Source organism: Montipora capricornis, chromosome 12 (assembly GCF_036669925.1).
Source record: "Montipora capricornis isolate CH-2021 chromosome 12, ASM3666992v2, whole genome shotgun sequence".
Taxonomy (NCBI): Eukaryota; Metazoa; Cnidaria; class Anthozoa; order Scleractinia; family Acroporidae; genus Montipora; species Montipora capricornis.
The window spans coordinates 29,842,438-29,857,437 of NC_090894.1; the positions used below are offsets into that span (position 1 = coordinate 29,842,438).

At 37.7% G+C, this 15,000-nt stretch overlaps 1 protein-coding gene across 2 annotated transcripts in view; it reads right to left on the bottom strand.

The window, feature by feature from the left end:
* The window catches only part of LOC138026172 (ubiquitin carboxyl-terminal hydrolase 34-like), a 91,339-nt gene that overhangs the window by 72,799 nt on the left and 3,540 nt on the right, over positions 1 to 15,000 (bottom strand). For both annotated transcript variants that reach the window (XM_068873390.1, XM_068873391.1), the window contains exons 4-9: positions 13,698 to 13,739; positions 12,086 to 12,235; positions 8,513 to 8,580; positions 6,875 to 6,988; positions 2,726 to 2,804; positions 337 to 401 (exon numbers count right to left, since the gene is read on the bottom strand). In XM_068873390.1, the coding sequence (XP_068729491.1) occupies positions 337 to 401; positions 2,726 to 2,804; positions 6,875 to 6,988; positions 8,513 to 8,580; positions 12,086 to 12,235; positions 13,698 to 13,739 (518 nt within the window). The remainder of the gene's footprint in view (positions 1 to 336; positions 402 to 2,725; positions 2,805 to 6,874; positions 6,989 to 8,512; positions 8,581 to 12,085; positions 12,236 to 13,697; positions 13,740 to 15,000) is intronic.

Sequence of the window (15,000 nt, forward strand, 5' to 3'; positions counted from 1 at the left end):
TTGGCAGAACTTTACATGAGAAGACGTCAATCTTGAAAAACAAAAATAAGCAAAAGAAACTTTCACCAAAAAGTTGAAAACGTGAAACAAAAGTTTACGCTAATCCTGGATTAAGTTAATCGGCTTTCGAGGAACCGGGCCCAGGATTCTTTTGGTCAGCAGGCTTTGCCGATTTGTGGTGGAAACGCAAAACACCTGGCTGAAAACTTAACTCTGGCCGCCGTGCCTTCAGCCAGAGTAACAAAAAGTCATTTAAATCTTGGTGCTAATATATACTGCCCAGATGTAAGTCATTACACGTAACTGTAATCTTGTAAAATATCAAAATTTAAATACCACTGTCTGTCAGCTTCAGCTGCTGGGTCTGTTTGGAAGGGATCCATAAACATGTGAACTTGATTCTGGAAATAAAGAAACACCCCAGCATGGATTAGAGGTCAATGAGATTGAATCCTTGAAAATACACATAATCATGCATGCTGGGTAAGGTACAGTATATGAACAAGCAATTATTCAAATACTGCACCATGCATACAACAGAGTGCAGTATATGAAATTTCAAGGTCACTGACCCTCCAATTCATTTTTGAAAGGGAAGGGAATGCAGTCTCCGGAGCAGTTACCGTACGTGGCATTGTGTTACAGGTGCATGAGCAGGTTGAATGAAGAATGGAGGACAAGTTTGAAAACCCAGAGATGTATCCAAGGTGCAACATTACATCATGGGAAACAATAATTTTTTTTTTCTCTCAGATGAACAGAACATCTGCCAAAGGGTCCAACACTGGATGCAGGAAAAAATCATGCAAATACAAAACATGTTTCATGTAAACACATTAGATATTAGCTGATGAATTTGCTCTTTACATTCCATTAAGCTCTATATGTACATGTATGTTAACCAGAAACAAAAATACAAATTATTAATATGATCCTGCTTTAATTTACATAACCTTAATTATCAATTAAAATATTAATTGCAGTCTAAGAGACAAAACTAGTGGTTCCATGTTGGAAGGGATGTGCTGCGATTAGTTTCAATTGAGATTTTACAGTTAAGTACAACAACAATTATAGACATGATGTAGCTGATCAGCAGTTAGGGCATACACTGTTATGGACAATTTAAAGGAGACGGCCAGTCAATAACCAGTTTTCTTAACCACTTTGTATCAATATCAACTTAACACTGCCACTAAAGGAAGTTTTAAATTCAAAGTACACGAGTGCAACCGCACAGTGGCACCAATGAATGAAAAGCAAAATGTACAGGAATGCATGATACCCACATAGTAACGAAAATATCCTCACAATAATCCCAAAACTATCCAACACTCGTCTACTTCTTCAGCCGGGCACCAGCCCACCCTATCCAACCTTACTTAACTTCTGTTTTAACAGGTGTTTTTCTTTGGCAACCATTTCCCGAAGTTATATCATAATAATTATTTATAATAACTTTGCTTGATTGACAGCTCTAACTTGTAAACTTGTATCACAAAACAATCTGAAATCTGAATCTGATATCTGATTATGCTTTTAACCATTCGGGACAAAGTAAAATATGTAACTGAAACACAACAGTTGCTTCTCTTTGATGGCAGGTAACTATATCTCATATCTCTCTGTTAGAGATCTTGTCCATCCACCATATACCCAACAGATTCTTTTCACACTGACTATCAAGCAAGTCAAAGTCTACCATGAGTGACCTCCATGCTTTGGGTCTCTGCTCCACGCTTCTCAACAATTGGCAGAACACAACTTATGCAAAAAAGCAGCCTCGTTTGAAGGCTGATCAATCTGCTGTGTGCAGGAATGGCACAGTGGCGAGAGCACTTGCATCCCACCAATGTGGGCCGGGTTCGATTCTCAGACTTCGCGTCATGTCATTGTGGCTTGAGTTTAACTTGTTGGTTCGTTTGAGAGGTTTTTCTTGATTTGATTTGCATTGATTTGTTGATTTCAGGAAAGTCAACTAACTTCTTCAAGGTCACTACCACAAAATTTAATCGTCACTAGTCCCCCTTGATTTCCAAAATTCTGTTTTTCTTCTTGGTCATCATCAGTCCTCAGAGACCAAGATCAGCAAACCTCTTAAAAAATATCACTGTCCACAGCTTGAAGCTGTAAAATTGCTGTCGTGCGTTTATCGTTGTCAAGGCACGACACTTGTAAATGGTTTGAACCCAGGAGTCATATCATAATTAAAGTAGTACCATCGTCCCAGTGAGTGCAGTCCTGTAACTCACATGTTTTCATGTCAACAAACAGCAAAATGATAGTGAAGTTTCTTGACTTAAAATCTCTCCAATCTTAAGATAGGGAATTGTGAGACTCGAAAAAGGCAGGAAAAGTTCCCAATCGGAACTTTTGAGAATCAGGCCCCAGGACCCCAGAATTTTTTCACTGGATCCACACTTTATTTGTAAAAGGAAGTCAGGAGGACTCTCAAATTTGAAAAAGCTTGGATACATCTCAGGAAACCATTCATTCATGGGGATTGTTCCTGACAATCTGCAAGTCTGAAATTCAGCAATATTAACCCATTGACTCCTGGGAGTGAGATTTAACATATTAATTTTTACTCAGTCTAATGCCCAACGATTTTAGTCGACGTCAACTGGGGGTGTCCTAAGAAGCTTGAGTGGTCAACGGGTTAATTAACAACCTACAGTAGGAAGAATAATGATAACAACAACACTGAATTCAATTTTAAACTCACAGCAATCTGACTCAAGCCAGCAAGTCGCACAGTTAAGGTTGATGAAGTGAAGTATTTAAAGGCCAGATCCAAGCTATCCCTAAAAGTTGAAAAATAGGTATGCATTACACAGTCTTATTGTGTTTGACAGCACACTGTATCAACTGCTGTGTCAACTCAGCTGGCTTTTTAGAGAGGATTCAACTTGTGTGTGCAATGATATTATAATTATTATGTCTTTGTGAGAACTTGATATTGCTGTCATTGTTAAAGACTGGTGTAATTTTATCATGTTATGAGTCAATACTCTTGATAGCGCATTAAAAGGATCACCACTCTATAACTCAATTATCATTTATTTACTCAAAGAGAGGATGATCCTAAATGTCACGAACAAGGAAGAAAAATTTACTTAAAATTGACAATCTGTGATTTTTCTGATCTAATTCATGATTTTCATTTGATCTGGATTTCTTGATGATTTCCTAGTTATTTACACGATTAACAGCGAGTTTCAACAAAGTTTCAACGGTTAACAGTGGTTAACACAACATCTTGAAGGAGAGGACTCTTTCAATTGTTTGTTAACACGAACGATGCCTGTTAACCATTAAAAAATCTTGGTAGCCGTTGCTATACTCCTACAGCTCCTTTCTAATGACATGTTAATAATCGACTCATAATTGCTGAAAGACTTTATAGACCCTAAATAAAGTTGCTGGAAGACTTAGGACACTGAGGAAGTTCCTTATGTCACTCCCTTGGGATTTACTTTCCATGACTTTGACGATCATCAATTTCTCCATTTTTAACAAACATTAGGGGGCCTTTACTGTACCAGTGAAAGATATTGGTCTGTCTCTTTCAATAGAAATGACCTGTGCAATGTGTGTTTTCAGTACAGTAAACAACGTGCCCCTTAAGCATTAATGAAAGATCACGCCAAGGAATAATAATTGGCAACTTCCGTCGCCAATTATTATTTTAGTCTTTCAGTTGAACTGATTTAGTAGTCTTTCAATTGAACTGATTTAACAGTTGGTTTATTTTTCAAATACACTGTAGGAGAAACACTGAGTACGAACGATCGGTTCACAAGCTTATTTAAACGTAATGTATTTTTTCAAGCTTTCTTTTTGCTACCGTCCTAGTTGCGTTCATTGCACATGAAGGTAATGGTTTCCGTGAAGTTCAATTACACTCGCAGTACTTTAATATTTGTATGCGTATTTATATCTTTCCACAGCGCATTCAATTTTACTAGTACCCTTGCTAAGCACTCACATTTTGACTCGCGAGAATGCAAATGCATAACCCACAGAGGAAACAAAATTAATGCTTCTGAGGAATATTTTGCAAAGGCTTTGTCCCTTTCATGCTTTATCCAAAGAAGAAGTTGATGCATTGACACGACCAGGGGAGATCTACACAGCGCTGATTGCTTCCTAAGTAACCAGCATGTCATTTCCAGATGACAGTTTCTTAACAAAGGGAAAGGACTGTGTGGCTTGTTTCATCAGACGCTCGTGGGCGAGACACCCATCATGAATCCCTGAATGTCTGCGTGGAAGGCTAGCTTGAACTTATCCCGGCCTAAGACTATCCTATGGTCATTGAAGCATTAATTTAAGTTAACATATTTACTAATTCAAAGGAATGAATATTTCTGAATTTCAAGCTCAACTGCTGAATAACCTGCCACTTACCGGTATTTTGAATACAACATGTGCTGCCCTACAACCATTAATTTCCTGGCTATTCTACAGAAGCAATGTTTATGCATGACACATGGTAATTATTTCTACGGACGAATCATTTTTTCACTGAGATTTTAAAAATGGTGGTACAAATATCATATAAAATAGCGTTGTAATGCATTTTCAATGCATTTTAAATGCGTTGATAATGCATCACAATGCATTGATAATGGTTCTCAACACATTTGTAATGTTATTCAGTCCATTGTAAAAACGTTGACAATGTTCAACAAATGTTTAAGAATGGATGAAAAACGCGTTGCCAACGCGTTGGCAACTTTTTCCAACGTTTGATACAAATTCTGCACAAACGTTGAAAACAAAGCTAAACACATTGTCAACACAACCAATAGCGGTTTATTTACCAGCAACAAATTCAGTTGAACATCAAAATTCTGCATCTGAGAGAATTTGATTTTGTTTGATTAATAAAGAGCAATTTGTCGCAACTTACATCAAAACTTTTCCGAAGCAACAGCCAATATACCCACCAGAAGTATAAACGTTGAAAAAGAAAATGTTGGCATGATTTGTTTGGCGCTTCGCCCCCAAGCTTGCCACTAAATAGTTCAATATTTTTTCTGTCATAAATTTTACGTAAACTTTTCGATTTCATTGGCTTCGAAAATAAAGAGTAAGTTTCAAAAAGTCTTTGAAATGCATCAAGCTGTTCACGATTAAATGCAACCGACGGTATAGCAATTTCCATCATTCTTAACTCATCATCCCAAGTCACGCACACCACGCATTTGACAAACATATTTTTTTATCAACGTAGCCTTGCCTCGCTCTTGGCAAACGATTGCGTTTCAGGAAATGTCACTCCTATTTAGTATTTTAAGTATTTCTGATGACTCCTTCACTTGCTAATCAAGGGAATGGTTATTAATATAAAATTCGTGATCACTCGTGCGCAACGTTGACATTCCTTTGTTTAATGTTTAATTCATGTGCCATACAAATCATGCTTGTGATGTTGCGGTATTTTGTTGCAGTTGCCAATTGAAATTCTCAGGATCAATTTATCGGCCCGATTTTTCGTATTGGTTACACATAAAGTGTTCTTTATTTTAAGTCAAATCTATTTTGGCCACAGGGTGAACTATTTACTTAGTGGAGTAGAGTGGTCAGTCAACTGAGAGTTTATAATTGAGAATGTAATATAAACTGCCTTGAGCGTAAAAAAGACTTGTGAACACACAAAGCAATTTGGTCATTGGGCCAAGTCAGATGGCACTCGTTGTAAGGTAAACATTAAGAGGAGTTAAACATGTTGGGGGTACGAGCAATCTTGTGCATATGTATAACGAGATTCGCAGAACGGAAAGGAGCAGTGGTATTTGAAGCCAAAATATTATTTGTGGACTTAAATGCTTATAGTAAGATAAAAGCAATGAAGTATCTGTCCTTCATTCCGGAAACAAGAGAACTTGCCGACACATCTTTGCCTGTGGAATGTCACACTTCTACTTGTAGGAATCAAGGCTGTTGCCTAACAGGAGCCCGGTAGCCTGGGGCTCCCAAAGAATAGCTCTGGGTGCCTTAATTTTTCACAGCAACACCTTTCACTTCATATGTTGGGCTCCTAAGTTCACAGCGTTTAGCTCTGAGGGCCCCTTTAAAATTTCTTAGGCAGCAGCCTTGGGAATCGTCAAGAAACTACAGGCCCGGGTTGCTCGAAGCATGGTTAGCGCTATTAAACCATCGTTAAATATCATGCAAGCCTATAGGTTTTGGCACCCATAAGATACTTTAAACTTGCAGCTACATGTATTTGTATGGTGTTAGGCAACAAGTTTTAATTTAACTCATGTCAGGACACTGCATGCATGCAGATCCGAACAACCACAGCATTGATTTTTACATGTTTCATGTGTGAGTCCTTACCCGAGTTAGCAAGGTTCCTGTATTCATCCATTTTTGTTGATAACCTACGTACTCAACCTACGTACTCAAATTCAAACCGATACGTACGTGCTAGAGGTGCGTAACAATTCGTTGTAAAGATTTCGTAGTAACTAATAGCAGCGGTGCTATGAATGATTCCAAACGACCCGTGGTGGTTTCATTAAACGCGTTGTCAATGTTTGACAACGCATTGACAATGTTTTGAAAGGATTTTGAAATGGATTTGCAACGCATTTCGGTTCCGTTGAAAAACATTGCCAACGTTTTAAAACGTAATGGAAATGCTCTTCAACGCATTTTCAATGCGTTGAAAATGCATTACAACGAAAAAACGCTTCAACGCTATTTTCGTTAAGCCTGCTTTTCCCAAATAGGGTCACATTTTACTTTCCTTTGTCTTATAGACATTATCATAACCTCAAAAAAAGGAGGTAAAAAACAAACTAGTTTTTGTAACTACAACATGGACAAGGTTAACATCATCATTGAAGGTACTTGTACGTACTTATCACAGATGGGTCCAGATTCAACAGGTCCTTTTACAGCACTCCACATGGAATCCACCATAAGACGACCATCAGGCTGCCTCAGGTCTTTGTCAGTTAGTTTGCAAAGGTACCTGAAAGTAACAGGTATACAAAAACATGGTCTCTTTACTCTACAATGGGTGGTGCAAGATTTCAATCCATCTTTAACCTCCTCACTTCCCAGGCACCCAAGGATTCCCCCAGTTGATGAGTAAAATGGTCTGGCATTTGACAGAGTAAGATCTGTTAAGCCTCACTCCTAGGGGTCAATGGGTTAACTCACCAACTTTGTCAAATGGCATTTAAGGACGGTGCGTACTAATTCAAAGGTATTTTTGCGCGGTTTACTGAATAATTTTATGTGAAAAAAGTAGATCTTAACAAGTGTTATGGAAATCCAAAAAGAAAATTGGGGGTAACCCACATTTTTCAAAGATAATTACAAAGCAATGTATGGCGTTCTTTTCCAAATTGAAGCATAGTTATCTCTGAAAAATGCGTGGTTACCCCCAATTTTCTTTTTGGATACCAAGAGCACTTGCTAAGTTCTCATTTCTCCGCATAGTTTTGAAGTGCGCACAAACATCCCTGTATTAATAAGCACCACCCATCAGAAATCCAAGTATCTCGAGATGCGACATATGCCAATAACAATTACAGCAGGCATCGTTCTTATGTTACCAGTCACATCCTAGCGAAGAAACAGACACTCGTACTTTAGTTCATTTCCATTTCAAAGATCTTGAAATTATTTTTTTTTAGCTTCAGAAACGTTTCGAAAAAAAGTGAAATTCATTCATATTTGACAAAACTTACAAAGACTGCTAAGGCAATTCATGCAGAAGAACCGACTGATAATATAATTATGCACATGTTAATTCTTCTGTTTCCAACGCAATGAAATGTGACACTTGTTTTTGAAACGCATTTGAAACATGTTTGAAACTGTTTGAAACAGGTTTAAATTTGCTTGAAACACTGTTTTGAAATGCGTCTGGGAAGAAATGGTCTAAGCATCCTTTTCATCTGGATGGTCACATTTGCATAGTGTGGTGTTAACTTGCTTTTGAGTAGTTCTGTATGGTAAAAACACAAAATTTAATGTCCTTTTCATGCTTTGTAACTGTTCAACACACATTGTAAATAAAGAAATTCTAAACTGTGAATAACATGAAATCACTGGAGTTGATGAATAATAATAACCCTGACAAAAATATCTGTAGATACAGGTATGTCCCTTTCAAAATTTTAAAATTGACGAGTCTGCAAATAATGTTTTGCTATAAGCCTGTCATATGTCAGGCCAGGGACAAGGTTTGACCTGACGTGCAGCCACCCTGGTCAGACAAAGAAAATTTCCACACTTATTAAGTGGGATGCCTGAGGCAGACCACTTTATAAATTGCCGGCATCTCATTTTTATCATTTTGTTTTTCTTTTCTTTTTGTAATTTTTAACTCATTGACTCCCAGGGGTTCCCCATTAAGGAGTAAAAATACTAAGACTGGCTGACTGGTTTAGGAGTCAAAGGGTTAAGTAAACTGTAATGTGTAAATCATTTGAACCTGGTCCCAACTGGCAGTCAATAATTCATTTACTTCTCAATCACAACTCACCTTATAACAGGCCTGCGCAGAGGAATAATGTACTGCATAATGGCCTGGATGCTAAACCATAGCCGGAGCTGAAAACAAAAGACAAAGGCATGTTAGTATTGCCAAAGTTATTGAGTTTCTGTACTTGTTACACTTCTGGCCGCAATTGTACACCGGCCGGATAACTTCATCCGGTGGATACTAAGTTGCTATGTGACAGTTTCGGAGTATGAAATAAACTTCACTTCAAAGTTGGCCACACTTTTTGCACATTCCTTTACTTAGATGTGCTTAGAGTGTGCATATTCACGGTTACATGCCCAAATACAAAATATTATCTTTGCACAGATTGAATCTATGGATAACGGCACACATTGTATCCACTGGATAAAGTTATCCAGCCTTTCAACTACTGGGGCCTGGACTGTGGACTGAAATCAATGCCAAAGTAAAAAAAATAGCAATGATTTTTATTATCACTGATTGTTAGTTCATGCCTTAACCTGCTCTACTGTAACTTTTTACAAATTATTTTATAATGTAAAGGTGAAGGTTCAAAGCAAGACATGCTTATTTACAGTTAATCAACTGCCTCGCTTAAGTGGAAGGTGGGTGCCTGGAATACCCCGGGGCTTCCATTGTGGCCAGCCAGCCCCTAGATAGAATACTGCCCCCATGGTTGGCAAATCCCCGCAACCCAGCCATGAGACACCCATACCAGGCACCTGTCACACTGATGAAACAATGGAAGGAAGAAAAATAAGGGATGGGAGGAGGGGGGCAGAAAGACGCTAAAAGAACTGCTCCACAGACCACTGTACAAACGCTTGATGAAGAACTTGCAGATCCTAGTAGTGTACAAAGCTACAATGTACCATGTGAGCCTGCACTTATGGGATTGACCGCTGGATGCCCGCTAAGCTCGTGGGCTGCTGGACGCTACGCTTGTGGACCTCTTCACCGCTTAACTTGTGGACCGCTTGACTGCTAAGCTTGTGACCCGCTTAAGGATGTTCGTGCTAATTGTTTGCGCGCAACGTTACTGTGCAGGTAATGCGACTGTAATAATTATGTCATGCATTACTTTGAGCATTGGTAAAGTTGAGCTTTTAAAACCTTTGCACAGCGTTGGATCAGAGAAGATCGTGGTCAGTCAAAATTGATTAAAAATGTTTACGAAAGTCAAGTAGACTACTTTGTGTTGTTTTATCAGTCGTGCACTAGTCTACTTGACTTGCATAAATATTTTTCAAGCATTAGTCAAAATAACATGGCAACAAAAACGCCGGGGAAAAAATTCCAGGCCGGCAAAAGAATGGCACATTTATTTCTGAATCATCATAAAACGTTAAAGAAAAGTGAGCAGGAGGAGGGTGGAAAAGCTCCAGAAAAGGTAGCTGATCGAGTAGTGGCTGAAAGTTTGGAAAAATCGAGGACGCAACCCGTTGCGCAAATTTAATGGGGCTGCTTTTTTAAAAAATGTTTTTATTACTCTACACAGTTAAGTTCAAAATGAATGCATGTTTTTGAAGTTCTTTTCCTTTACTTTCATGAAAATAGAGCAGTATTTTCGTCCTCGCCCGCTTGAACAGTGTGGACCTGCGTGGAAACAACCAGCGATTAAATTTGACAAAAACCACCCTCCAGAAGATGAGCATGACGGCATTGGAGAGAAATTATACAAAATACTAACCAAGTAAAGATGAAGCCTGCTTAAAACTTCGTTGCTATGCTTGAAAAAGTTTGTTTTTGGGTAAAAACCTTTTATCCCTTCAACGATTGAGCCTCTCTTGGGTTCCAGTCCTTCCCCGATGGGTCACGCAAAAACGTAACAAACAAAATTTTCCAAGAGCTTTGCAAAGTCACCTCGATTTTACTCGTTTAGATCGACGGTGACCCCTATTTTTTTAATCATGAATCACTTACTTTACTTACTATCTACAATTATGATGAAATGAAAAAATTCCCACCATAGGAAGTTATCTTTTTTTTAACATTTTCTTTCCTCGTGCCATCAAATTCCGGTGGTGGTTGCAACGTATAGAGCTTACGAAAACGCTCGTCAAGGATGAACTCTACTGTTTACGACATCCCTAGCGGCATGCAATTATCTAAAAATCCCACTCCTAAAACCTATGCATGGAAACCTTCACTCTAACAGTTTATTTTTATGATTTTCAATGGATGAACAGATAAGGCTACATCTCGCCATTATGACAGATTTCTCGAAATTAAGGCATTTTTCCATTGCCATTTTCTGCGAAACAAAGTCGGTGACCCCCAATTTTTTTTTCGTTTTTGGAGTAAGTACTTTATGAACTCTAGGTGAGAAATGAAGAAAATCTCACTGTAGGAAGATTTTGGCGCGAACGTCCTTAACTGCTAAGCTTGTGAACCTCTTGACCGTTAAGCTTGCAAACCGCTTGACTGCTAAGCTCGTGGTGGTTAACTTAGTTAAATTACATTTTAACCAAATCAAGTTACAGCTGCAGTGGTTTTAATTAGCAGGAAAAGCCAAAGAAAGTGTTGGCTACTTTTTAGTTATTTACTTTTTATTTTTATTTGATGACCAAAATCTGCCGTCCACCGGTTTTTAGTGATGTTTACTCAAATGCACTGCAATAAGCTCTCAAAGGGGGAAAAAGTGGCAGTCAAATCTTTTCTTGCAGCACGGAAACAATTATTGCAGAGGAAACAACATTTTTTTGGAAAAAAATATTGTTTCTCAAGTAAAAACGAAAACAAATATTAAAAAAACTTATATCAACATTGAAAGTTTCGCCAGACAATGTTGGTTGTTGACATGAAATTAACAACATATTTAAGGACATTGCCTACTAATTAAAGATATTTTTGCTCCTGTATGTGATTACGCAGGAAATGTGGACCTACATGTAAACAAGTGTTATTGAAATCCCAAAAGAAAATTGGGGGTAACCACGCATTTTTCAAAGATAATTCATGAATAATATTTGTAAAAAGCTTTAAAATACAAAGCAATGTATGGCGTTCTTTCTCAAATTGAAGCTTAATTATCTCTCTAAAATGTACGGTTACCCCCAATTTTCTATTTGGATACCAAGAGTACTTACTAAGATCTACTTTCTCCGAATAGTTTTAAATCACACAAAAATATCCCTGTATTAGTAAGTATCACCAATAGGAAATCCGAGTACCTCGAGATGCACAGAACGTATGCGCAATAACAGTAGTAGGCACCGTCCTTAATGCTGTGAATCACTGCATACAGCATTAATTTTATTACAATGTAAAGGAACTTTCATTGATTGTTTGTGAAAACTAGTCTGAGTTAAGACAAAGGAAATTAAAGCTATTAACAAAAGAGGAAATGCGTTTGATAAATACAATTTCAAACAAACTGTAAATGCAAAAAAACGTGCGTGTGTTTTGAGTGTGCTGCAGGGTCTCCCGATTTCAGAGACCAAAAACACTGTTATCAAAAAGGAAGTTAGAGATTTCATTGTTTGCTTGCATGCAAATAATCAGCATGCCACACCATGACTGGGATACTCACTCACATGAACTGAATGAAATTCCATGATATTTATAATTTATTCATTTTTTGCCCCATACCTGTGTTACAATGTTAATTAGATGATGAGCTAGAGGAAATGTCAGAGAAATAGGATCTGCATCTTGAAAAGCTTCCCTGATAGCAGACAAGCCACCTTTGTCACAAAAGAATGCAACATTGACCAGCAGAGCTTCAGGTACTTCACCATCCTGCAATGTCATATAACAATAATTTATTACAAATAACTTCAACAGACTACATACAGTATTGTGCAAAAAGAATGCAAACTAATTTCACACTTTTCGGCACTTTTCGCTACATTTTGACAAAATACAACAAAATTTCAGGCGAAACGAATTTTCATTTGAACTTCGTCGAAATTTTGAAACGTCTATTGTTTCAATCAAAACAAAAATTATTATGCGGCGAAATTTCGTTGTAACATAGCGAAATTTCGTCGTGACATAGTTTTCGGGTGGCTCAGCGAAATTTCTTCAAAATTTCAGCTGAAAAATCGCACTTCTTCCCCTGAGATTTCGAGAGAACAATAAGCGAATTTTGTCAAAATTCGTTTCCATTCTTTTTGCACGGTACTGTACATGTACTCTGTATACCACATAGAATTTCACAAAGTCGTCTACATTGTAAATAAAAACTATCAATGAACTGTAAAAACAGAGAAAAAGGCCACAATACCATTACCTGTCTGTAACTAAAGAAAAAGATAACAAGTAGGCGAAAGCAAAGGACAAATAATTTTTCATGTGATGACCTGTCTCGCAAATCTATACAAATGTACGTATGATAAAATTTTAGGGATGAAAATTTAGTAACAGAATATGATTGCTCTAGGTTGAGAATTCTGTCTCATCAATGCAAAATATATACCATTTTAGGTTTGCTATCAATGCAAAAAAACTACCACAATAATCATGGAACGACTGTGGCCAAGTTCTTTCAGATGACAGACTGGTATCCCTGTTATATAAAGATATGGTATGACCACCCTGTTCATCACACACTTGTTTCAATACATCTAACAAACAACTAGTTGGCTCATAATCAGATGGATGAGTATCATACTATGGAGTGGGACAATAAAGGCTCCACTCCACTGCCTGGATCAACTCTCATGACAAATTATTTACAACTAAAGAGAAAGTGCTGTCTTTGCACTCACAACTGCAAATGGCCACACTTCCAATTATTTTTCACAACTCAGGATGACAACATAAACTGAACAAGACCAATCTCAGAACCCTTATTCATAAAGTTCCGTGGCATTTTGAGACACCCATATATCACAGTGCCGCTCAAAGATAACAGAACCATCTAACATTTTTGCACCATGTCAAATGCAAAAAAATAAATTAATGTTTTTATGTGTAAATTTTCCAATGTAAATTAGTGCACACTTAGTGTAAAATGGTAATCTTTGAGTGGTACTGTATTCACCAAAAGTAAGGAACAGAGTTGCCGGAGTTGTGTGGTTTGGCCTTGTAAAAGGCACATTGTCAACTAGAGCTTTGCTGTGCTGACTGTAACCCTCATCACCCTGGGTGGTGAAACTCAACTACAGCTGTAACAGTAACTTCTTACGAGGTTTAACACGCTGACAAGTTTGCTTACAACGCTTTACCCATCTTGCATGTGCGGCAACAGTATACTTACATTCACATCACAGTATTTAGAACAATCTTTGCTAGTTGTTTCCTAAAACACAAACAAAAATTAATGTGGCCTGAGACAGCCTCGATTCAGGGCAAAATTCACTTATCTAAGGCTTGACCTTGACTGAAAATAAATGGAATGTCAGGCATTTCACTAACATCCAGTTTGCATTGTGCAGTTAATCAGAAAAGAAGTTCAATAAAATATTCCATAAAAAACATAAAGTCACATTTACAACTTTGCAAAGTCATGAAGGGCTTCACCAACAACTTAAGTAAATTGATTGACATGTATTACTCTAACTGTTTTCCTATGCTTAATAGGTAAAAGAGAACTGTTGCAACTGCTTCCATGGAAACCCGACATTCAAACCATCACAGTGGACTATGAACAGGTAATTAAATATTTGCTAACATTCTAAAACTTATAATTATTGCTATAATTAAAGAGATGGATAAATTTGGTTTCCCCATCTAGTAGCACAAGTGCTGGAAAAGATCCTAAAGCCGGTGACACATTTGTTGATTAACAAATGTTGAACAGTGGGTCATGCTATATAATGAATGTTGAAATATGCCATTCAACAGGTTGAACATTGTTGAACGATGTTGAACAAAAATAGAAACCAGCTCCATTCCATTCAACATGTCCATGCAACATTGTTCACCATTTCTTGAGCAAAAAATGTTGCAGGGTGTTGAACCATTTGTCATCGGCTTAAAAGGAACTTGAGTGGAAAAGAGTATATAGGATGAAAACAGACAACAGCAAAATTTCAAACTAGCTGGTGTGAGGAATTTCCCTGGCTTGTGGTCTCATGAAAAAACCTGCTGTAAGTGGTATGGCATTTCAGACTCACGTACAAATGTAGTCCTCTTTGTAAGTTGTCTCATTTAAGAGATACATGTATGATTGTTGTTGATTGAAACAACAACTCATGATCAAAAGCACTGTATTGTGTGGATCCAGAAAATATCCATACCCCCACCACGGAAGACAATTGGAAATTCCGAGGGAGAGGGGGGGTTAAAGGGCAGTAATTTCCAAGGGGTAGGGGGGTTTCGTGGGAAACTACTTTTCCAAAGGGTCACAAACCACATACAAAACATTGAAAGCAATATACGATCGATCTGAAGCACAAAACACACTATCGGACGATGTTTTGAAACAAAAGTCAGTTTTGAGATAAAGTTAATAAGTACTATTAGCTTCAATGTTTCCGTTTTTCTTTGAGTTAGCTAGCGCTACAATCTCCCGAAGCTAAGAACAATGTGTCTTTCATTTGGGACGGATTCAAAACATT